At 35.6% G+C, this 24,963-nt stretch overlaps 4 protein-coding genes across 4 annotated transcripts; 1 reads left to right on the top strand and 3 right to left on the bottom strand.

Moving 5' to 3' along the window:
* Positions 1-1,857, bottom strand: LOC117334031 (probable serine/threonine-protein kinase DDB_G0280133). Its single transcript, XM_033893449.1, has one exon. It carries the CDS (start codon positions 1,855-1,857, stop codon positions 1-3), a length of 1,857 nt encoding a protein of 618 aa, XP_033749340.1.
* Positions 1,858-9,526: 7,669 nt separating this feature from the next.
* LOC117334032 (glycine-rich cell wall structural protein-like) lies at positions 9,527-12,342 on the bottom strand. Its single transcript, XM_033893450.1, has 3 exons — positions 12,303-12,342; positions 11,410-11,476; positions 9,527-10,776 (listed from the first exon to the last, which is right to left on the bottom strand). The coding sequence occupies exons 2-3, from the start codon at positions 11,471-11,473 to the stop codon at positions 9,527-9,529; spliced, it is 1,314 nt and encodes a 437-aa protein (XP_033749341.1). The 5' UTR covers positions 11,474-11,476; positions 12,303-12,342.
* A 5,420-nt stretch (positions 12,343-17,762) lies between these two features.
* Positions 17,763-18,323, bottom strand: LOC117334033 (protein gar2-like). Its single transcript, XM_033893451.1, has one exon. It carries the CDS (start codon positions 18,321-18,323, stop codon positions 17,763-17,765), a length of 561 nt encoding a protein of 186 aa, XP_033749342.1.
* A 1,920-nt stretch (positions 18,324-20,243) lies between these two features.
* LOC117334035 (homeobox protein ESX1-like) lies at positions 20,244-20,693 on the top strand. The gene has a single exon (XM_033893452.1). It carries the CDS (start codon positions 20,244-20,246, stop codon positions 20,691-20,693), a length of 450 nt encoding a protein of 149 aa, XP_033749343.1.
* The last annotated feature ends 4,270 nt before the right edge of the window (positions 20,694-24,963 follow it).

The following is a 24,963-nucleotide window of genomic DNA, read 5'->3' on the forward strand; positions in this document are numbered from 1 at the left end:
TTACCTGTTTTTGTTGATGTTCCCTGTTTTTGTTGATATTTCCTGTCTTTTTTTATGTTTCCTATCTTTGTTGATGTTCCTTGTCTTTGTTGATGTGCCTTGTCTTTGTTGGTGTTCCTTGTCCTTGTTGATGTTCCTTGTCTTTGTTGATGTGCCTTGTCTTTGTTGATGTTGCCTGTCTTTGTTGATATTCCCTGTCTTTGTTGATGTTCCTTGTCTGTGTTGATGTTCCTTGTCTTTGTTGATATTCCTTGTCTTTGTTGATGTTCCTTGTCTGTGTTGATGTTCTCTGTCTTTGTTGATGTCCCCTGTCTGTGTTGATGTTTCCTGTCTTTGTTGATGTCCCCTGTCTGTGTTGATGTTCCTTGTCTGTGTTGATGTTCCTTGTCTGTGTTGATGTTCCTTGTCTGTGTTGATGTTCCTTGTCTGTGTTGATGTCTCCTGTCTGTGTTGATGTTCTCTGTCTTTGTTGATGTCCCCTGTCTGTGTTGATGTTCCTTGTCTGTGTTGATGTTCCTTGTCTTTGTTGATGTCCCCTGTCTGTGTTGATGTTCCTTGTCTGTGTTGATGTTCCTTGTCTTTGTTGATGTCCCCTGTCTGTGTTGATGTTCCTTGTTTTTGTTGATGTTCCTTGTCTTTGTTGATGTTCCTTGTCTTTGTTGATGTCCCCTGTCTGTGTTGATGTTCCTTGTCTGTGTTGATGTTTCCTGTCTTTGTTGATGTCCCCTGTCTGTGTTGATGTTCTCTGTCTTTGTTGATGTCCCCTGTCTGTGTTGATGTTCCTTGTCTTTGTTGATGTTCCTTGTCTTTGTTGATGTTCCTTGTTTTTGTTGATGTTCCTTGTCTTTGTTGATGTTCCTTGTCTTTGTTGATGTCCCCTGTCTGTGTTGATGTTTCCTGTCTTTGTTGAGGTTCCTTGTCTTTGTTGATGTTCCCTGTCTGTGTTGATGTTCCTTGTCTGTGTTGATGTTCCTTGTCTTTGTTGATGTCCCTTGTCTTTGTTGATGTCCCCTGTCTGTGTTGATGTTCTCTGTCTTTGTTGATGTCCCCTGTCTGTGTTGATGTTCCTTGTCTGTGTTGATGTTCCTTGTCTTTGTTGATGTCCCCTGTCTGTGTTGATGTTCCTTGTCTGTGTTGATGTTCCTTGTCTTTGTTGATGTCCCCTGTCTGTGTTGATGTTCCTTGTCTGTGTTGATGTTCCTTGTCTTTGTTGATGTTTCCTGTCTTTGTTGATATTCCTTGTCTTTGTTGATGTTCCTTGTCTTTGTTGACGTTCCTTGTCTTTGTTGATGTCCCCTGTCTGTGTTGATGTTCCTTGTCTGTGTTGATGTTCCTTGTCTTTGTTGATATTCCTTGTCTTTGTTGATGTTCGATGTCTTTGTTGATGTCCCCTGTCTTTGTTGATGTTCCTTGTCTTTGTTGATGTTCCTTGTCGTTGTTGATGTTATTTGTCTTTGTTGATGTTCCTTGTCGTTGTTGATGTTCCTTGTCTTTGTTGATATTCCTTGTCCTTGTTGATATTCCTTGTCTTTGTTGATGTTCCCTGTCTTTGTTGATGTTCCTTGTCTTTGTTGATATTCCTTGTCTTTGTTGATGTTCCTTGTCTTTGTTGATGTTCCCTGTCTTTGTTGATGTTCCCTGTCTTTGTTGATGTCCCCTGTCTGTGTTGATGTTCCTTGTCTTTGTTGATATTCCTTGTCTTTGTTGATGTTCCTTGTCTTTGTTGATGTTCCCTGTCTTTGTTGATGTTCCTTGTCTTTGTAGATTTTCCTTGTCTTTGTTGACGGTCCTTGTCCTTGTTGATATTCCTTTTCGTTGTTGATGTTCCTTATCGTTGTTGATATTCTTTGTCTCCATTGGTCATTCATCCCTGTTGTTGTGCCTCCCCTGTCCTTTGTCTGTCCACCTAGATATGCTGTAACAATTAGTGACTTCACCATATAACAACGGAGTAGAAAGAAGGACATCCATGATATTAATATAATATAGATATCTAACACACTACCGATAGTACAATACTAACCTAATCGATTAAAAGTTGATCGATCTTTAACAACATCACATGTCCCGTTTTATCCTAGCAATACCTTTATTACAATGTCATGTCAATATCCCAAGAAACAATGCATTTATTCATGAGTATTAATATCAGTACCCTATTGTTTGTAACATGACCGCGTTCATTACTAAATTCATCCCTGAAACATCAGATATAATGTTGTATGAGATAAATCTATATTCAATAGCCTTGTAAACATGATCATTTTTATATAACATATCCATATCAATGTACGTACTGTTATCCGGATCAAAGTCCGTTACTAGAAAACATTGGCTGTTCATTACCATCACAGAATGTCGGGTCCTACGTAAACATCAAAGAACCGAATACCCCTGTGATGAGGCAACACAAGCTGTGAGTATTGAACCCAGACCAGGACCTACAAATCGAATTCTCCAGTTTAATCATCTTCGCCATATGAACCTCTGATCAAATATTGCTGTATAGGTTTACCGGCTTTTTATCCCGACAGTAAATCTTTTGTTTCCTTTGTAATGAATGAGACAATGCATCTCTCCATGTTGTCTTTAGTTGTCGGTGTCTACCCTGACTTAATGTCTGCACGGTTTGTTACCGACTTTGTCAAGTCTTGGAATCGATATATCCACTTCCGTTAATGGCCCGTCAAAACTGTATTTCATATTTTTTCTATTGATCAAATAAAACTTGACATATATATTGTTATTTCCCGATCTGATCCGCAGGTTGTACATTTTAAATAACAATCACAGTCTCTGCTTATAAATCAAGTGTTGAAATAAGAGCTGCTTTTTCCTTCTATATAACTAAATGAAGTGGTCGTACAAAAGACGCTCCAGATCCTACAATAAGAAGAGTTAGATAAATAGAACCAAAAATAATTCAACTGCATAATATAGCTGTTACCGCTGGTTCGTCGCTCTTTCGGTATCACTACCCTAGCTCTCTTTTTGAGAACGTTACTAGCATTTGGCCTAGGTTTCTATGTAAATCTAATTTTTTGTTCATAGTTTGCTCCCGTTTAATCGATTTATATTGGATTTTTTATATTAAATATGTCAGAATGTTTTGTTTGTTTGGAATTTTTTTTCCAGAACTCGTCATTGGTGTTCATGGCCTGAGGGTTACCATAAAGGAGGCGACCAAAAACCTCGAAATAGGTGAAAAGAAATGTGTTTTTAGACAGAGTATTCTTATACATAATTTTATAATGTCAATATAGAGAGGCAATAAAACATAAATACAGATGCTATTGAAGACAATTTACATTGCACATATGTTTTTTAAAAAATGAGATATTTTGAATCTTCATCTATCAAATGTTAGATGTTTCATTGTACATTAATCCTAATCTACCAACAGAGAAAGAGATGTTTCTAATTAATACTTTGACACTTACATTACACAATATTGACAAGCGAAACTGGATAACATTTACCATACTGCCAATAGAGTTAGTACAGACAGACATTCGCTTTACCGCCAGGGCTTCGTTCACAATGTACTTAGCTGGTACATTCTTTTTGGAGTTCACGGAGGAGCGACAAACAAGCTCAAAGCCAGTCAATAAAACCACATTATAAATTTTATTAATGACGGTAAATTAATTTAGTTAAAAAAATGTTTATTAACTTTAGTAAACTGATGGTTAGTTACTATAGTTAACTGGTGGTTAGTTAATTAAAATAACTGGTGGTTAGTTATTTTTGTTAAGTTATGGTTAGTTACTTTAGTAAACTTGTAGTTAGTTACATCAGTTAACTGATGGTTAGTTACTTTAGTAAACTTGTAGTTAGTTACATCAGTTAACTGGTGGTTAGTTACTTTAGTAAACTTGTAGTTAGTTACATCAGTTAACTGGTGGTTAGTTACTTTAGTAAACTTGTAGTTAGTTACATCAGTTAACTGGTGGTTAGTTACTTTAGTAAACTTGTAGTTAGTTACATCAGTTAACTGGTGGTTAGTTACTTTAGTTGAGTAATGGTTAGTTACTGAAGTTAACTGTTGGTAAATTACTCTAGTTGACTGGTGGTTTATTATTTCAGTTAACTGGTGATTAATCTATTATTAACTTTAGTTAATGTTGGTTAGTCACGTTAGTTGAAAATGTCTAGTTGCTTTAGTTGACTGATGGTTCGTTACTGAAATAAACTGATGATTAGTTATTTTTGTGAACTGATGATTTTGATTACATAAGTTAATCGGTGGTTAGTTACTTTAGCAAACTGATGGTTAGTTAATTTTGGTAACTGGTGGTCTATTATTTTAATTAGCTAATGGTTAGTAACTTCTATTAACAAGTGGTTAATTACTTAAATTAACTGGTAATTAATAGCTCTAGTTATTTCAGTTAACTGCTGGTTAGTTACTTTAATTAACGTACGGTTGGTTACTTTAGTTAAATGGTTGTTGATCGCATTACTAGTGTTTAATGACTTTATTTAACTCTTGGGAAATTACTTCAGTTTACTGGTGTTAATTATTTCATTTAAGTGGTGGCTGGTTACTTTAGTAAACTAATGGTAGGTAACTTTAGTTAACTTGTGATCAATCACTTAATCTAAATGTAAATGGAAGTTAACTACTTCAGTTAATTGGTGTTTAGTGAACTTTAGTAAACCAACTGATTGAAGTTAATTGAGTTAACTGGCGGTAAATTACTTCAGTTTACTGGTAGTTAATTGCTTCAGTTAACTGATGATTAGTTACTTTAATTAAGTGAATGCTAGTTTCTTAAGTTAACTGATGGTAACCTACTTGATTTTGCTGATGGTTGATTACTGAATCATTCACATTTCTGCTATTTTATTTGAAAATGTTTTGTTTAGATATCTTGGTTTATCGCTTAAAGGGAATGATGTTCAAATTGTAATTATACGAAATCTCTACTACATCTAAATAAAAATGTCCAGGATTCGTATGTGTTAATACATATCCCTGTCGTTCTTTAATTGATAGATTTGTAAATGACCGTTCAAATCGCTTGAAAGAAGCTTTCAATGGGTTTTACAGGGTCAAGAAAGATAACTCTACGAGCTATCAGATTCCAACACTCCCGACAATATCAATAAAATATGTACTGATTGTTAATCAAGACAAAAAGGTTTTAAGTTTGGAAGAGGAATTAATACAAGTGTATTGACATATTTTTATTGATATAATATTAAATACAGCGGTGTATTAGTCCCAGTATCAATTTATTTATCCTGTACAAGATACTAAGTTTTACATACAAGATAATTATTTTTATAGTGACCTCACATCGCCGTAGTTAAGAGTGTATATTGTATATCAACCTTTTTGTTTGGTTTTCTATAAATCGACTACTAACATTAAATAATTGATACTACAGTTGTAATACCATAATGTTTACTAATGAAGGGGAATCAAAATGGCATTGGGGACAAGTCAATCTTATCAATCTTGGATAACAGTGTCACAAAAATCATGAATAAAAACTGACGACTTCTGTGAAACATTGAAAGCAGTATACACACAGAAATGGACGCCATCGTTTCAACTGAAGATTTGTTTTCAAGGAAATCAAATGGAAATACCATCACACTATGTGGCTTATAAACTTTTACGGAAACAACATAATTAAGTGGGCCAAAGAGTTATTCTGAGGCTAAATTCCTGGAATTTCTGGTCAGCAAACACTTATGAGTTAGACAAGATATTCCAAACTGAAAAGTGACATCACCACGGAAACAAACCATTCCCCCTGTTAATTTAGTTTTGCTCTTATATGAGAGTTATCAGGACATGTGTAAACAATCATATCCTATGTCCTATTTCCTATCCTATGTCCTATTTCCTACCCTATGTCCTATTTCCTATCCTATGTCCTAGTTCTTATCCTATGTCCTATTTCCTATCCTATGTCCTATTTCCCTCCCTATGTCCTATTTCTCCTATCTTATGTCCTATTTCATATCCTATGTCATATTTCCTATCTTATATCCTATTTCCTATCCTATGTCCTATTTCCTATCCTATGTCCTCTTTCCTATCCTATGTCCTATTTCCTATCCTATGTCCTAGTTCTTATCCTATGTCCTATTTCCTATCCTATATCCTATTTCCTATCCTATATCCTATTTCCTATCCTATGTCCTATTTCTCCTATCCTATGTCCTATTTCCTATCCTATGTCCTATTCCCTATCCTATGTCCTATTCCCTATCCTATGTCCTATTTCCCATCCTATGTCCTATTTCCCTCCCTATGTCCTATTTCTCCTATCTTATGTCCTATTTCATATCATATGTCTGAGGCTAAATTTCTGGAATTTCTGGTCAACAAACACTTATGAGTTAGACAAGATATTCCAAACTGAAAAGTGACATCACCACGGAAACAAACCATTCCCCCTGTTAATTTAGTTTTGCTCTTATATGAGAGTTATCAGGACATGTGTAAACAATCATATCCTATGTCCTATTTCCTATCCTATGTCCTATTTCCTATCCTATGTCCTATTTCCTATCCTATGTCCTATTTCCTATCCTATGTCCTATTCTCTATCCTATGTCTTATTCCCTATCCTATGTCCTATTTCTCCTATCTTATGTCCTATTTCATATCCTATGTCCTATTTCTCCTATCCTATGTCCTATTTCCTGTCCTATGTCCTATTTCCTATCATATGTCCTATTTCCTATCCTTTGTCCTATTTCTCCTATCCTATGTCCTATTTCCTATCCTATGTCCTATTTCCTATCATATGTCCTATTTCTCCTATCCTATGTCCTATTTCCTATCCTATTTCCTATTTCCTATCCTATGTCCTATTTCCTATCCTATATCCTATTTCCTATCCTATGTCCTATTTCTCCTATCCTATGTCCTATTTCCTATCCTATATCCTATTTCCCTCCCTATGTCCTATTTCTCCTATCTTATGTCCTATTTCATATCCTATGTCCTATTTCTCCTGTCCTATTTCCTGTCCTATGTCCTATTTCCTATCCTTTATCCTATTTCCTATCCTATATCCTATTTCCTATCCTATGTCCTATCTCCTATCCTATGTCCTATTTCCTATCCTATGTCCTATTTCTCCTATCCTATGTCCTATTTCCTATCCTATGTCCTATTTCTCCTATCCTATGTCCTATTTCCTATCCTATGTCCTATTTCCTATCCTATGCCAGATCTATTGTCGGTATCTTTTTTATCAAAATCATATTTGCCGTGTTTACAGAACGTCATTATAAAATAGCGTTTAAACATTCACAGTGTTAACATCACGTTTATACTGTAAAATTGACCAATATTTTAACTCTGAAAGTGAAACTGACCCTTGAAATATTTATCCCTCAAAAGATTATCACATTAAAGTTTATCCTAAAGGAGGTTATTACCCGTGTTTATCTTAAATTATTTATCACACGTGTTTATCCTAAATAAGGTTATCACACGTGTTTATCCTAAATAAGGTTATCACACGTGTTTATCTTAAATAAGGTTATCACACGTGTTTATCGTAAATAAGGTTATCACACGTGTTTATCGTAAATAAGGTTATCACACGTGTTTATCTTAAATAAGGTTGTCACACCTGTTTATCTTAAATAAGGTTATCACACGTGTTTATCTTCAATAAGGTTATCACACGTGTTTATCCTAAATAAGGTTATCACACGTGTTTATCTTAAATAAGGTTATCACACGTGTTTATCACAAATAAGGTTACCACACGTGTGTATCCTAAATAAGGTAATCACACGTGTTTATCCTAAATAAGGTTATCACACGTGTTTATCTTAAATAAGGTTATCACATGTGTTTATAGTAAATGAGGTTATCACACGTGTTTATCTTAAATAAGGTTATCACACGTGTTTATCGTAAATAAGGTTATCACACGTGTTTATCTTAAATAAGGTTATAACATGTGTTTATCTTAAATAAGGTTATCACACGTGTGTATCGTAAATAAGGATATCACACGTGTTTATCTTAAATAAGCTTATCACACGTGTTTATCGTAAATAAGGTTATCACACGTGTTTATCTTAAATAAGGTTATCACATGTGTTTATAGTAAATGAGGTTATCACACGTGTTTATCTTAAATAAGGTTATCACACGTGTTTATCCTAAATAAGGTTATCACACGTGTTTATCGTAAATAAGGTTATCACACGTGTTTATCTTAAATAAGGTTATCACACGTGTTTATCTTAAATAAGGTTGTCACACGTGTTTATCTTAAATAAGGTTATCACACGTGTTTATCTTCAATAAGGTTATCACACGTGTTTATCGTAAATAAGGTTATCACACGTGTTTATCTTAAATAAGGTTGTCACACCTGTTTATCTTAAATAAGGTTATCACACGTGTGTATCGTAAATAAGGTTATCACACGTGTTTATCTTAAATAAGGTTGTCACACGTGTTTATCTTAAATAAGGTTATCACACGTGTTTATCTTCAATAAGGTTATCACACGTGTGTATCGTAAATAAGGATATCACACGTGTTTATCTTAAATAAGCTTATCACACGTGTTTATCGTAAATAAGGTTATCACACGTGTTTATCTTAAATAAGGTTATCACATGTGTTTATAGTAAATGAGGTTATCACACGTGTTTATCTTAAATAAGGTTATCACACGTGTTTATCCTAAAAAAGGTTATCACACGTGTTTATCGTAAATAAGGTTATCACACGTGTTTATCTTAAATAAGGTTATCAGACGTGTTTATCTTAAATAAGGTTGTCACACCTGTTTATCTTAAATAAGGTTATCACACGTGTTTATCCTAAATAAGGTTATCACACGTGTTTATCACAAATAAGGTTATCACACGTGTTTATCCTAATAAGGTTATCACACGTGTTTATCTTACATAAGGTTATCACACGTGTTTATCTTAAATAAGGTTATCACATGTGTTTATCGTAAATGATGTTATCACACGTGTTTATCTTAAATAAGGTTATCACACGTGTTTATTATAATAAGGTTAGCATACGTGTTTATCCCAAATAAGGTTAGCACACGTGTTTATCTTAAATAAGGTTATCACACGTGTTTATAGTAAATAAGGTTATCACACGTGTTTATCTTAAATAAGGCTACCACACGTGTTTATCCTAAATACGGGTATCACATGTGTGTATCCAAAAGAAAAACTAGAGAACTGTCGTAAGAAAAATGACATTTCTATAAAATTTATTTTTCAAAATGGTATATGAAGGATTCACACAATAATGTAAACGAATGTCCATCATCATCTGGCGTCTTCTCAAAGTCGATAACTTGTTTTTGTCTTGTTTAATAGGAGCCTATGATACAAACAGTGAAAAGGTGTACACATCAAGTTGAACAATTTACAATTATCTTATACATAGAAATGCAATTGGTTGAGAAGAAATTTTACTTTTGTTTGAATGACATATATGAAATATAATTTTAACAATCCTGGAAGGAAAATGAAGGACGGAAGAATGTACAACATTTATCAGTTATCAATTGTTATTACCTAGCTTTCCTTTACGTCTGGTACTGACGAACGACATTCCACCGCCTCCCATTCCGCCCATGGCCCCACCTCCCATTCCGCCCATTGAACCTCCTCCCATTCCGCCTATGGCTCCACCTCCCATTCCGCCCATAGCCCCACCTGCCATTCCTCCCATAGATCCACCTCCCATTCCGCCCATCGCCCCACCTCCCATTCCGCCCATGGCCCCTCCTCCCATTCCGCCCATCGCTCCACCTCCCATTCCGCCCATGGCCCCTCCTCCCATTCCGCCCATCGCTCCACCTCCCATTCCGCCCATGGCTCCGCGTCCCATTCCGCCCATAGCTCCACCTGCCATTCCGCCCATAGCTCCACCTGCCATTCCTCCCATAGCCCCACTTGCCATTCCGCCCATGGCTCCGCCTGCCATTCCGCCCATAGCTCCACCTGCCATTCCGCCCATGGCTCCGCCTGCCATTCCGCCCATAGCTCCACCTGCCATTCCGCCCATAGCTCCACCTGCCATTCCGCCCATGGCTCCGCCTGCCATTCCTCCCATGGCTCCACCTCCCATAGCACCACCTCCCATGGCCCCACCTCCCATAGCACCACCTCCCATGGCCCCACCTCCAATAGCCCCGCCTCCCATTCCGCCCATGGCTCCGCCGCCCATAGCCCCACCTCCTATCATTCCACCACCCATACCCCCGCTTCCTATCATCCCTCCACCCATACCCCCGCTTCCTATCATCCCTCCACCCATAGCCCCACCTCCTATCATCCCACCACCCATACCCCCGCTTCCTATCATCCCACCACCCATACCACCACCTCCCATCATGCCACCACCGATTCCATAAGTCGGTATGCCCCCTGTGGAGCGATAAAATGTCCAGCTATTTCCTGGTATCATTGCACACATCCCGCTAGATATCCCCCCACCGATTCCATAAAAAGGAATGGCGGTGCTGCTTATCATGCCGAAATCGCTGCCACCACCAGCCATTCCACTTCCGCCGGCCATCATTCCACCACCAGCCATGCCACTTCCGCCGGCCATCATTCCGGCACCAGCCATGCCACTTCCGCCGGCCATCATTCCGGCACCAGCCATTCCACCGCTGCTAGACATTCCTCCACCACTGGACATCATCCCTGAACCGGCAGTGGCGGGGAATATTATACCTCCAGAGCCTCCCCCAGCCGCCCCAGCAGAACCTGACACAATTTTGGTAATTGCCGATGGACCCTTACCTAAATAGCAAACCCGTCAACGTTTGTAATATTGTGATATACTGCACTCCTTTTCTACTAATTAATACAGTAGAGATAATAATGCAGCCAATATCAATTATGCGATTTTCGATATAAAAAGATAAGCAGATATCTATTGTCTATATATTTCCATAATGATAGAAACTTAATGTGATCCTTCAGCACGATTGAAGCCCTCTGACAAGAGTGAATAATCCATTATGTCTTAGAAAGGTCTATCACGTATCAACCCGACAAACAACTTTTACTTAGCAGAGATAGTGTTAAAGGAATCATAATATATCGGATAATAAAATAAACATGGAGAATTATCTAAATGACCTGGTAAAAGAGTTCGTTTATATTCTACATGAATGACATTTTAACGATGAGACGTAATTAGTTCTTGGTTAATATATTATTAGATGTTGATGAGGTCTGAGTTGTCGTTTATGTTTGAATGTTTTAAAGTAGTATGATCTGTCCTGAGTATATCCAGGTTATTGAGAGACTATGGTCTAAGCAGATATATTCGTATGCAACTTTTAATAGAGATAATTCCATCTCCGCCACTGGGATTATTTATATAAATAAAGACGTTTGTATCCCTGAGTAATCTTTATCTGTACTTACCTCTGACAGTGCCAGTACATACCGCATAACAGAAGAGAAACGTTAACGCTAGATGGCGCCCCATTTTCTAAAAATAAATTTCTGGCATTATTATAAACTAAGAGACTATCATGAAATAGAAATGTACAATAAATGCTTTGGATAACTTAGTGATGATGAGTCTTAAGGTGAATCTGTAATGTATCTATATCTATGTAAATACGCATTATAAAAAGACGTGGGCTTTATTACAGATAGTATGGCAGATTGTTGATAAAAATGGGTTGTATGATTTATTAAAGTATGTCCTCACAAAGAAAAATAAAGCAAATATTTTATTTTGGTTAAGCATTTAAAGTATTGTAATTTCAGAATACACGAGGTGTTAATGACTAAAGATTAGGGAAATCGAGGATTACTCTTGTACTGCTATTATTGATAATCAAGTAAATTAAGGGTTGGAGTTAGCGCATACAACCTATTTACTTTGTGTAATCATACCCGCATCAACAAAATGATCCATCAAATGTCAGCATTAATCACTCCAGCTCGAGTAATTGGTTTGTTTTAATTATATATAATAGTACACAATTTAATAGATCATTAACATCATTTCAGTTTGGACAATAAGAAAGCGTGAATGGATTATCCTGTTACTCCACAAAATAAAGGTATGCGAATGCATGCGATTATTGCACAGATACATATACGTAGAAATTGCAAGCACTTGTTTTAAGATTATGTGTTGTATGTTATAAACTGAAGACTTTTCAAGAGCATGGTGAATACAATAACTTAGGAACACATTAAATTAATTTAGAAGCATTCAGTAAACATAAAGACAGTATAATTTGGTAATTTATTTGTATTTAATGATATTATAAATGTATATTATAAACGTTCCTTTTCCTTACCTGTTAATCGGACAGACGCTCCGACATGGATGTGGACGCGTTGTATCTGATAAAGGATATTTATATGAACCAACAAGGAAGATATTTTACTATCTTAATTAAATGCTGTATCGAATGCATAAAAACTGTTTAAACATGCATGGGGACCGTTGTCCCCTAACCTGTCGGCCCGCTAGACATGTCGAACAAGACAACATGACTACAGCCCATACTGATTATAATCAATGCAGTGGTCTGTGACAGCCGAATGATTTACTAAACCAGGCTTTTCTTCAAATTGAAATAATTGATCCTTGTGTATTTGGTATGATTCATTTCAAGTTTCTCTTTTTTTGTTTTAACAACATGCAGCAAACATGGTATAGTGGTGAGCTATAAAAACTACATTCGGCCCAACATGTCTCGATACATAAGTAAACAGTGACATTTTTACAGCATTAAACATCCCCACAACAGTCGGGGTCACATGAGGACGGTAATGGCTACTATGGTTGTTTGTGACAGACAGAGACGTCTGGTAGATATTTTAAATCTGATTTCCTAGAAAGATATTTATAGAATGTTTGACTTCCTTCATCCATAACAGAAAGTACTGATCGATGTGCTCTAACAATGAATACCATTAGAGTACATCTTTATAGCTTCTGGGTAATTACTGTGAATGTCTCAGGGATATTTATAACTTCTGGGTAATTACTGTGAATGTCTCAGGGATATTTATAGCTTCTGGGTAATTACTGTGGATGTCTCGGGGATATTTATAGCTTCTGGGTAATTACTGTGGATGTCTCGGGGATATTTATAGCTTCTGGGTAATTACTGTGGATGTCTCGGGGATATTTATAACTTCTGGGTAATTACTGTGAATGTCTCAGGGATATTTATAGCTTCTGGGTAATTACTGTGGATGTCTCGGGGATATTTATAGCTTCTGGGTAATTACTGTGAATGTCTCGGGGATATTTATAACTTCTGGGTAATTACTGTAAATGTCTCAGCGATATTTATAGCTTCTGGGTAATTACTGTGAATGTCTCGGGGATATTTATAGCTTCTGGGTAATTACTGTGTATGTCTCAGGGATATTTATAGCTTCTGTGTAATTACTGTGGATGTCTCGGGGATATTTATAGCTTCTGGGTAATTACTGTGAATGTCTCGGGGATATTTATAGCTTCTGGGTAATTACTGTGGATGTCTCAGGGATATGTATAGCTTCTGTGTAATTACTGTGGATGTCTCGGGGATATTTATAGCTTCTGGGTAATTACTGTGGATGTCTCGGGGATATTTATAGCTTCTGTGTAATTACTGTGGATGTCTCGGGGATATTTATAGCTTCTGGGTAATTACTGTGAATGTCTCGGGGATATTTATAGCTTCTGGGTAATTACTGTGAATGTCTCGGAGATATTTATAGCTTCTGGGTAATTACTGTGTATGTCTCAGGGATATTTATAGCTTCTGTGTAATTACTGTGGATGTCTCGGGGATATTTATAGCTTCTGGGTAATTACTGTGAATGTCTCGGGGATATTTATAGCTTCTGGGTAATTACTGTGAATGTCTCGGGGATATTTTACAGTTGCACCTCGTGTTGCTAGTTTGCGGGGACAAACCCTCACGAAAAATTGCTTTAAAACGTTTCGTAGTAGACCTGCACACTTTTAAAATAACGCATTCGTCTTTAAAATATACACCTAAGTGTAATGGTAAACACTTAACACATAAATATAATGATTCACATTAACCACATATATCTACAATAAAATCTGTACTAGGGTAAAAGAACGTCCGCTCAGTCTAATCATTTTCCTGTACCAGATAAATTATGAAAATATATATCTACAGAAAACTTCGGGAAATTGATTGATTCCAAGAATACCCTTAGAGTTCTGTGTTTAAGCATATATTTTGAATTATTCTTAAATTAGATTAAGTCTTCACTTAAGGAAATCACATTTAGCTATAACTTATTGCAGCTGATATGATTATAACTGTTCGCTAATCTGGCCACCATGTTTCTTTCTCAAACATAATATTCTGTTCAGATTCTAGGAAATGAACAATCTGAAGAAGTGTTTAAAGATTAATTTGTATCTATGCACATCAGGCGCCATTTTATGGAGAGAGATCTTAGTTACGAAGTGTTGATTAACTGGGGGCAGACAAGTTGATCCAGGAGTATAACATAAACCTTACTTCCTCGTATACTCCACGGTACAGGATGTCTCCTCAGAGATCAAACAGCCTTACCATATAGACACTACTTTCATTTTCACCACATCTATCAGATAGTTATCTGTGTGTGATGGTTTTATATTCCGTGTGGTAGCACTTTTCGATATTCCATTTGTGGTTTTCTAACAAATTCACGGAACAAGCTTGAGGCTGGCAGTATCATCGATGGCCAGACAAAACGGCACTTAAAGTATTTTTAATTTCATTGACATTTCACAAAACCAAACACAAATATGCATGTTTAGCCGATTGCAGAGTAACAATAAATTGCGAGAAATAATGACACATCGTCACAATTGAGGACATTACTGTGATATCAATGTTTGTACGTGGTGCTTTATATATTGTAAATATTGTACATTGAAGTCGACCACTTGAAAGAATAGACTTGCGACTCAAAGTGTCATCAACCCTAAGTAAAGTCTTTAATTATTGTTATTCATTATTAGTATAAATTATTGTTATTCATTATTAGTATAAATTATTGTTATTCATTATTAGTATAAATTATTGTTATTCATTATTAGCATACATTATTGTTATTTATCATTAGTATAGATTATTGTTATTTATTATTAGTATAAGTTATTGATATTTATTATCAGTATAAATTATTGATATTTATTATTAGTATAGATAATAGTTATTTATTATAAGTATTTTTTTTGTTATTTATTGTTAGTATAGGCAAATAAAAGATTGAGAGATGATAAACTATGAAGTGTTATACTGTAGAACGCCATCACAAGTACATGTGATGTGTTATACATGTAACATGTTATATGATGAAAAATGGCGGAATTATTTTATTTGCTGTCAATCTTAGTAAATGAACACTACATACTATAGTTGATATTTAATTTATCCATGCTTGTTTATTCTTTTGAAACTCAATATTTAACGTTTTTAAATGTTTTGAGTTATGGTGTTCAGGCATCTCCTCATCCGTATTTACATTTCTCTCGATCTTGTTTGGTTTTCATCAGTCGCGCCTAGGTATCAATAGAAGGATGGAACAGTTGTATTGTGTCCCTAGCATCACTGAGGAGTCCTAGAAGGACGAAACAGCTGTAGGATGTCTCTTACATCACTGACGAGGCTTAGAAGGACAATCTGTTATACTGGTTTATTTTTTTGTTTTTTTTTGTTTTTGTTTTCTAAATATGTCACTTTGATAAATATGAACAAGTTTGACTTCTGTTATTTCAGGAAATTGACATATGACGGAGATAGCCGAAACAGGGACACTAACAATGGCCATTAATAAGAAACCCGTACCAAGCACAATTATATTCAGATCTAATTAATTTACTTTTATTGTCTAATCATGGTTGCTTTTGTTAACTGTATTGTGTACTCAATAGTACATAACTTGTTTAAGTGACATTTTATCCGGGAACAAAAACCCGCTTTGGAAGGATTAGTGAAATGTATGTGTAGAGGAGGTGATCTTATATAGAGAGGATTCCCCGTTGTCTTAGCATTTGGCATGTAGGAAGATGTATATATTTCGTGAAACATACAACACCAACGATGATCTCGTGAGAATAATTAAATTTCTGATCGACGATATCTCTTGACTTTGGGTACCAAATTTTCCACAGCGGGCTGAAGCTAGCAACAGATTCGATATTCGTTCTTAGGAATTCGAATAACAAATCTCCAGTCAGTTGCTGGCAGCGGATTTGTTATTCGAATCCCCAATAACGAATAATGAATCCGCTGCTAACGTCAGCCCGCTATTTTCAACAGATTACTTGCATAGCCAAAGGAACAAAAATAGCCCCTCTGTTGGCCGATGTTTTACCGATGTTGAGTTAAGGGCCTGTTATAATGTCGGATATATATAAGAAAAAGAAATCTGTTCTTGCGAAGGTGAATGCATAAAAAATAACAAAACAAAACAAGACTTTGCCGCAAGGCCTTTTAGCTCTCTCAGGCTTCTCCAGGCGGACCAATAATAATTCAAAATAAGAATGGGTGAAAGTTTGTAGGGTCCCCCTGAAGAACCATGAGAGGGCAGAAAGGCCTAGTGACGAAGTCTTTTGTTCTTTTGTTATCTTTTATATATATATACAAACATCTAGGTCTATGGGTATGACATTCTTGTTTAGAGATGGCCAATTCTAAACTTTTCGAGGCCTACTGAGTTGTGAGTTTTCATTAGATGATAATATTAGTTAATGATTAGGTATTTTTTTAAACAATACATGTGTACATGCAATGTGCAGACTAACATTTTTTGAGGTCCAAATGTACTTAGAAAGCTTCTCTTTACAAACCACCTTGTCCGGTTCTTCTGTGCTTGCTTGCGTTGCTTTTATAGACAGATTTCACTGCATTTTCTTCCAGCAAATGGTGCACACTCAATTTCTTTTTTTCTAAATGTGTGTAGTGAGCGTTCAGGTACCATAAAATCTCGGTATTCCTAGTTAGCGAGGTCATATTCGAGTATTCAAAGTAACCGAACATATTGTTATACAGAGTTTAAGCATCACTGCAATATAGACTTTGTGAAAGAAACTCGGGGTGAACTGAAAGTTTGTAGGGGCAGAACAGCATTCCGAATTAAATAGACAAAATCGCATTATTGTGTAGAGACAAAATTCGATACACACTAGCATCAATTTTCTTCAACATAAATGACACAACTTTAAAAAATTGAAATATTATAGCAGTAATGTCTTTGGTGATATGATGAATAAACAAATTGATAAAAATTCTTATCAATCAATTAGAGTGTCTAATTAACAACACAGTATATTCATTCACCGAAGTTAATGATGATGGTACCTTTTTTAAAGGTCTTGACGTTTTAAGAAGTTAATCATTTCCAATATTCCACATGTCGCTTTGACAGAGACGTCATAACCAATAGACGCCATATTGACAGCACAGAAGGTCTATATAACAAATAACTATAATATAATTTTAGATGCGCTGTGGCTGACTACTAAAGTATATAATTCGTAAAAGACATTCTTTAGGTTCAGTTAATGTGTCTTTAGAATCCGTTGACGTGTCTTTAGATTCCGTTGGTGTGTCTTTAGAATCCGTTGACGTGTCTTTAGATTCAGTTAATGTGTCTTTAGATTCAGTTAATGTGTCTTTAGATTCCGTTGATGTGTCTTTGGATTCAGTTAATGTGTCTTTAGATTCAGTTAATGTGTCTTTAGATTCCGTTGATGTGTCTTTAGATTCCGTTGATGTGTCTTTAGATTATGTTGATGTGTCTTTAGATTCCGTTGATGTGTCTTTAGATTCCGTTGATGTGTCTTTAGATTCCGTTGACGTGTCTTTAGATTCCGTTGACGTGTCTTTAGATTCCGTTGATGTATCTTTAGATTCCGTTGATGTGTCTTTAGATTTCGTTGACGTGTCTTTAGATTCCGTTGACGTGTCTTTAGATTCCATGGACGTGTCTTTAGATTCCGTTGACGTGTCTTTAGATTCCGTTGATGTGTCTTCAGATTCCGTGGACGTGTCTTTAGATTCCGTTGATGTGTTTTCAGATTCCGTTGATGTGTCTTTAGATTTCGTTGACGTGTCTTTAGATTCCGTTGACGTGTCCTCAGATTCCGTTGACGTGTCTTTAGATTCAGTTGATGTGTCTTTAAATTCCGTTGATGTGTCTTTAGATTCCGTTGACGTGTCTTTAGATTCCGTTGACGTGTCTTTAGATTCCGTTGATGTGTCTTCAGATTCCGTTGACGTGTCTTTAGATTCCGTTGATGTGTCTTTAGATTCCGTTGACGTGTCTTTAGATTCCGTTGTTATCATAAACAGGTCATCGCCTTTATCTGATCTAGTGTATCGGTTGTTGTTGTTGATTCACTCTTCTGGAGCACCTGGTCATATTCTCTATATAGTTTAGGGGTCCCTTAATTTATCTATGTTTTGTTTCAATGCTTTTAGTTAAGATATTGTTCTCGTTTTTGCCATCGGTATTCCATGTGTTTTAGCGTTCGTTTTGTCGATTCTGAGTCACGGTTCACTTATCACTCGGTATTCTTAATCCAGCATTTCCTAACAGGTATCGCTATTATAAATACTCGGGACATGTTGTATGCCTTATACAGGGGTATACATATAATGTGAGCAACATGTATATTTCTCATTGTGGATCAATCCCCTTCTCATCTAAAACTATTATAATACATTACAAGTGAACTATAATATTAGTGATAGCTATTAGTCATCATGCATTTTGTCAGTTATGATTCTCCGAAGGAAATAGAAAAGAAACCAATCTGAGTATGATTGTGGTGGTTAAGTAAATTTTAGACAACATGGCTTTCAGATGAGTTGCAAAAGTTACTGGTGGGATATATAATATGTTCCTGAGCATTTTGGAGCATCCAAATACAGATTGAGACTCGTTTCAGAGTATCTACATTATATCTACAGCTCTATTGTAATTAAGGTATTTAAATCTGGTTATATATTTAACCTTAACATTACATCTACAGCTCTAGTGTAATAAAGGTATTTAAATATGGTTATACATTTAACCTTAACAAACTTCACTGAAAGGAACGACATTCTCATCGATATCAGCTGGTTTTCTAGTTATCTGTGATTTCTTTGCAATCAATTAAAAAAGTGTTATTTATTTGACAAATTAAAATATATACAGTATATATGTAATCCTTTGAGATCGCTATCTTATAAACTTGTATTGTATTCACGTCGTTTAATTTTTAAACTTTCAAACAAATTTTGTTCGATTTTGTGCAAAACGTTATACAATATAGTTTAACACCTAGAGCCGAGTCATTGTTCTCCTCGTTCTAAGTGTGACGAAGTACATTGTTTGTATATATCCAAGTTCGTATTCATACTCATGTCTGTCCATAGTGTTATAACCCGAATAGGAACTTTATATAGTGACACTTCAGCGCTAATGTAAGTATATATTGATGTTCGTCTTGTGTTATATGTTTTAAAGAAATGGTTCGATACACAAAATCAATAAGAAAATCGATATTTTTTCTGGCAATGACGTTTGTTTTTAATAATTTAACTGGTATATATAACACATATAGGTCTTGTTACAAAGGATTATATCTGAGGCATTGTTTGTCCTGTTCATCCGTGCGTCTTCTTTACTTCCGGTCCAGAGAGATCCATATTTAATAGGAACCTAAAATGTAGACGGAGGAAAGTTTTATTAACATTGAAGACTTGGCCAGAAGGGTGAATCTTAAAATTGTCGTTCATTTTAAATTGTTGTCGACGTTAAGATTTAAAAAAAAATCATAGATGTTGTCGTAGATATGTCAGATATTCTTTATCTTAAAGAAATTGAACAAAATATCAATTATAGAATTATCATGGCTATATAACGATTAGATTAAATTAAACAATATCATTAAAAAGAGTGTTCCATTACCTTTCTTTTTTCCACTGATGCTGATGGCGGGTCCAGCTGAGCCCATGCCTCCCATGGAACCCATGCCGCCCATGGAACCCATACCTCCCATACCACCCATACCTCCCATACCACCCATACCTCCCATACCGCCCATACCTCCCATACCGCCCATACCACCCATGGAGGAACTGCCTCCCATTGATCCCATACCTCCCATTGATCCCATTGATCCCATACCTCCCATTGATCCCATACCTCCCATAGAACTCATACCTCCCATAGAACTCATCCCTCCCATAGAACTCATTCCTCCGCTCATACCTCCCATGGCACTGCTGCCCATTGATCCCATGCCTCCCATACCTCCCATACCTCCCATTCCGCCCATTCCGCCCATTCCTCCCATACCGCCCATTCCTCCGGTAGCACCCATGGAGCCCATACCTCCCATGGAACCCATACCTCCCATGGAACCCATACCTCCCATAGAACTCATACCTCCCATAGAACTCATACCTCCCATAGAGGTCATACCGCCAGTAGATCCCATACCTCCCATAGAGCTCATACCGCCCATTCCTCCCATACCTCCCATAGAGCTCATACCGCCCATACCACCCATACCTCCCATAGAACTCATACCTCCCATAGAGCTCATACCGCCTGTAGATCCCATACCTCCCATAGAACTCATACCTCCCATTGAGCCCATGCCTCCCATACCGCTCATACCTCCCATAGAGCTCATACCACCACCAAAGGGATATGACGAGTAGACTGTAGAGTATATGGGAGTTCCTATGGACATTGAGTGGCGTTTGTAATAAATTGATCCACTGCTTGATGGCATTTGCCAGGGTGACATGCTAGAGCTTCGTCTGTTGTACCAGTTATACCATGGTGACGTCATTGCTGACATTCCACTTCCGCTCCCTGACCAACCGGATCCTGAGCCTGTATAAGATAAAGTAGTCTTAACACATAGTCTCTACATCTGATCCTGGCAATAAGGTATTATATCTATAACAGACAAATATGTAAGTAGAGGAGGAAATCTACAAGTATCCTTATCAAATATCCGAAAGTTATACTACCTCACAAATTAAAAGATATATACTTTGCTAATAGTTTAGCCTTGTTTTATCAAATTTAGAATTTCGGTAACATGTCTGTATCCTCCACCTATGTGTATGTATGTTTGGTTATGGCTCTTGAGATACTTAACCTATGTTGCTACCCTAGAAATACGCCAAGCTTATACTTCTACTTGAGCCAAGTATCATTGCCATTATGGCTATCCCTACATACGCCTTCGCATGAGTTTTGAGATAGTCCACATGTATCTATATAATGTCAATAACACATCTTCTATAATCAGTCTTCTATAACTGTTTATAATAAACATAGAATGTTATAATAATGTATACAATATATTATGATATTTTAAGAGTTTTAAGTGGAAAAGGGGGTATGTCTGTCCAAACAGTTCTCACCCCAGAACGTGCCCATTCCTGGCTGGGCGACATAGCAGGCAAGTATCGCGGCGATCAACAGCATCATTTTCTGGAAAAAAAATACGAAATAATTTGTACGTGAAGCTGATATACCGATGATTTTTTTTTAAACAATCACGAGTAAATGTCAATCCGTTTGTACCTCTTCAATGGTCTCCGTATAAATCTATACTTTTTGTTCGTTTTTGCTCTCATCTGATCAATTGTGAGTTACAATTACAGATTCATTTTAATATAGGTCTGATGTTTCCGTAAAAGACCAACGATTTATTTGGAAAATTAATTTACATGTATTTTGGGGGAAGTTTGATGCCTTGAATTTTTATTTAAACGTTTACATCATATTGCACTGTCTTGAGCATTGAATGTCAGGAAATACAGCAAAGTTAAATGATAGTGAAACAAGCCTGACAGTTGACGGCAACACATAAATGTCAACTGAGTAATGATCTAAAAGTCAGTTTTTAGACTACGATAAATATTACAGCTCGCCGTTAGCTGATGAAGTATTTGTAACTGATTATTTCTACACAACAGAAGCTTTCTGACAATAGAAAATAAATCGTAACTACAGATTGTATCTACTCGATGGTATTTGTTTTTGGGAATCTGCGTTTACTAGAATATTTACTGATTAACGCATATTTATTTTTGTTTTGACATCAAAATGTATTACTTGATAAAGATAAAATATGTTTTTCCAAAGAACAGGCTTAATAAGAATTTTACTTATGACGAAGCCAGTTAATATACCCTAATTTGTCTCGACGTTGTGTCTTAATATACCTTAACCAGTTAAATCAGATTGTATGTTATGAATAACAAATATGTATACATATATACTCCTTCTGGGAATAATGAAGATGGCTTGATCAGTTTCTAATTGGAAATCATTTCCTCGTGTTCAGTTTTTACCTACAGAGAATTATAATTTCTTGAAGACAGGTAAATATTAGAATACACCACGGTCCTACACGAACTGAATCCTGATTAAGTTTTACCATTATGGTTTTGTTTTACTTTGATATGAACTGGTTTTCCCGATGTTGAACACTATAGTGATAAACCTTACAAATTCTGGTTTTAATTCATAATAAAAACCAATATGTAACATCCTCTATTCTGACATTGATTAATATGTCTAGATGTACAGTTCATTTCACGTGAGTAACATTAAGTGTTTTATGTCCAAAACGTTTACGAATACCAATACTAAGAGATAAAGTGGGTTCATACCTCAAATACAAAGTATACGTGTTTAGTTTGATCATGCTAATCATTTATACAAAATGAGTGGTTTAGTAATAATTAAATAAATGATACAATCTTGTTCTGAAGTCAGCTGTCAAGTATCATTTACGAACGGAAAGTAAATATGGCGAAAATATTGTCATATCATTTTTAATGACACATAGCTTCACTTCAAGATTTGGTATTAATCTTGTTATCTCAATCCCAGGTGAAATATATGTATCACTTATTGTTCTAAGATATAACAATAATCATATATGTTTCACCTGATAGCGAAAGTATTTACATACCATATAGGTATTACTTAAAAACTAAATATATTAATTTACAATGTTAATTATACGTAGATTATTTATATACCTAATTACCTAAGAACTATATACTAATGATTTAGTATAACAGTTTGTCTTACCTTTGTCTTGAGGGATTCGGACTTGCTGGAACTGTGAAGTCAACCTCAGAGAGGGGTCCCTTTATAGGCCCTGACACGGAAGAACCTTTACAGTCATGCTAATTACCGGCTGTGAGTTATCTGTCAGTAAACTTGTAAAGCAGTTGCATCGATGTAGCTTTTTGACCTCTGAGGTATGTCGAACATGGTCATCTGACAACGTAACAGCTTAGTTTCATTGTTGATTCATAGGTTAAATGTCAGGTAGATAATATGTATACAAAGATGACGTTAATATGCAAACTTTAAAAACTGGTCATGTTTTTAGGTTCGCATTGATTGTTGCATTAAACGATTAACATGCATGATTTATTAAGAAAGAAAATGTCTTCATTGTTTGTTTTTGCTCTAAGAGTTCAGGAGGTTGCTTCAAAGGTAGTCTGATCAAATTTTAAATGAATGATGATTCATTTAACAGGACCCATTCTGATGTGAGTGACGTCACTTGTTCACTTTTATCTCGTGTAGAATTCTGTAAAACTGCATTCTATTAGATCGAGCTGAGATATCACCACACATGAAGTGGACCTAAAGTAATTCGTTCCAGAACATTCCACGGCGGATTTATCTTGAATCAACGACTCTTACATCATATCAAAGAATGCATAACTATTTATCTGAGTTAAAAAGCTACTTTATTGATACAATAATAGGATAATTATATTTTGGAATCGCTGTTCTATTTTTAATGAATCAATAGCACCTGTATCTGTGTTTGTTGTCTCTTCTGGAGTTTCACACTTTTGGTGCCTAGTTCAAATGTATCATTGACAAGTCCTAGAATAGGAGCTGTAAATCACATTTGACCAATATTTATACTAGCGAGTGTCAATGCACATAAATTTATATTTTGTTCATAGGTTGTCCTCGTTTTACCGAATTTTACTTATGACTGATATTTCTACAATTACAGGTTTCTATAACTACTAGTTGCTATATTTACGAGTGTCTATAATTACGGGTTTTATTATTTACATTTTTTCATAACTATGTTTTTACGGATTATGAATTTGTATAATTTCGATTCTCTATAATTACGGGTTTATATGATTACGTAATGATATAATTACGTGTTAATATAATTACGTGTTAATATAATTACGTGTTAATATAATTACGTGTTTATATAATTACGTAATGATATAATTACGTGTTTATATAATTACGTGTTAATATAATTGCGTGTTTATTTAATCACGTGTTTATTTAATTACGGGTTTATATAATTACGAGTTTCTATGATTATGGGTTGATATGATTGATGGTTTCGTTTTAATGTCATTGTTCTCTTGTGTGTATTACTAAATTCATGTTTAAATGAAGGGTTCCCTTTTTACATTCCTTCATAGGTAATTATATCAAAAACATTTATCTTGTTATCAATATAACGTCAGAGAACACACAAATACCGTACATAACTTTTCATACATACCCAATATCATTCTTTCTCAAAGCAAATAGCACGCACATAGGATTTAACCCCAGAGTGATTATTAAAACATTGGTGAGTCTATTTTGAATCCCCTGTTTATGATGTAACGATGAAAAATGGCTTTGATATGACTGTTTTTGAAAACATCCGCATATATGTGGGTTCATATAAAATTGATGAAGATGGCACCAAAGAGAAGAGGTGTTTTATTATTTTAAGTGTGTATGTAAGGTTCAATATAAGAATAAAAATGATAAATTGACTTTGTATGACTATAGTGAAAGAATGTTTAACATTTCACCGGTAAACATGGAATATTAGCCGTATCTATATTTATTTTATAAGTCTCCATACAATGATCGGTTAACAGATGAGACAGGATCTTTATTTTTCTACTC

Source organism: Pecten maximus, chromosome 9, assembly GCF_902652985.1.
Source record: "Pecten maximus chromosome 9, xPecMax1.1, whole genome shotgun sequence".
Classification (NCBI taxonomy): Eukaryota; Metazoa; Mollusca; class Bivalvia; order Pectinida; family Pectinidae; genus Pecten; species Pecten maximus.

Excerpts from the sequence above, each read along its gene's own strand:
- LOC117334031 (XM_033893449.1), bottom strand. The coding sequence starts at position 1,857 with ATGGAGACAAAGAATATCAACAACGATAAGGAACATCAACAACGAAAA.
- LOC117334033 (XM_033893451.1), bottom strand. The coding sequence starts at position 18,323 with ATGATAACAACGGAATCTAAAGACACGTCAACGGAATCTAAAGACACA.
- LOC117334035 (XM_033893452.1), top strand. The coding sequence starts at position 20,244 with ATGGCACTGCTGCCCATTGATCCCATGCCTCCCATACCTCCCATACCT.
- LOC117334032 (XM_033893450.1), bottom strand. The coding sequence starts at position 11,473 with ATGGGGCGCCATCTAGCGTTAACGTTTCTCTTCTGTTATGCGGTATGT. Across the intron at positions 10,777-11,409 it reads ATGTACTGGCACTGTCAGAG|GTAAGGGTCCATCGGCAATT; the intron begins GTAAGTACAGAT and ends TTTGCTATTTAG.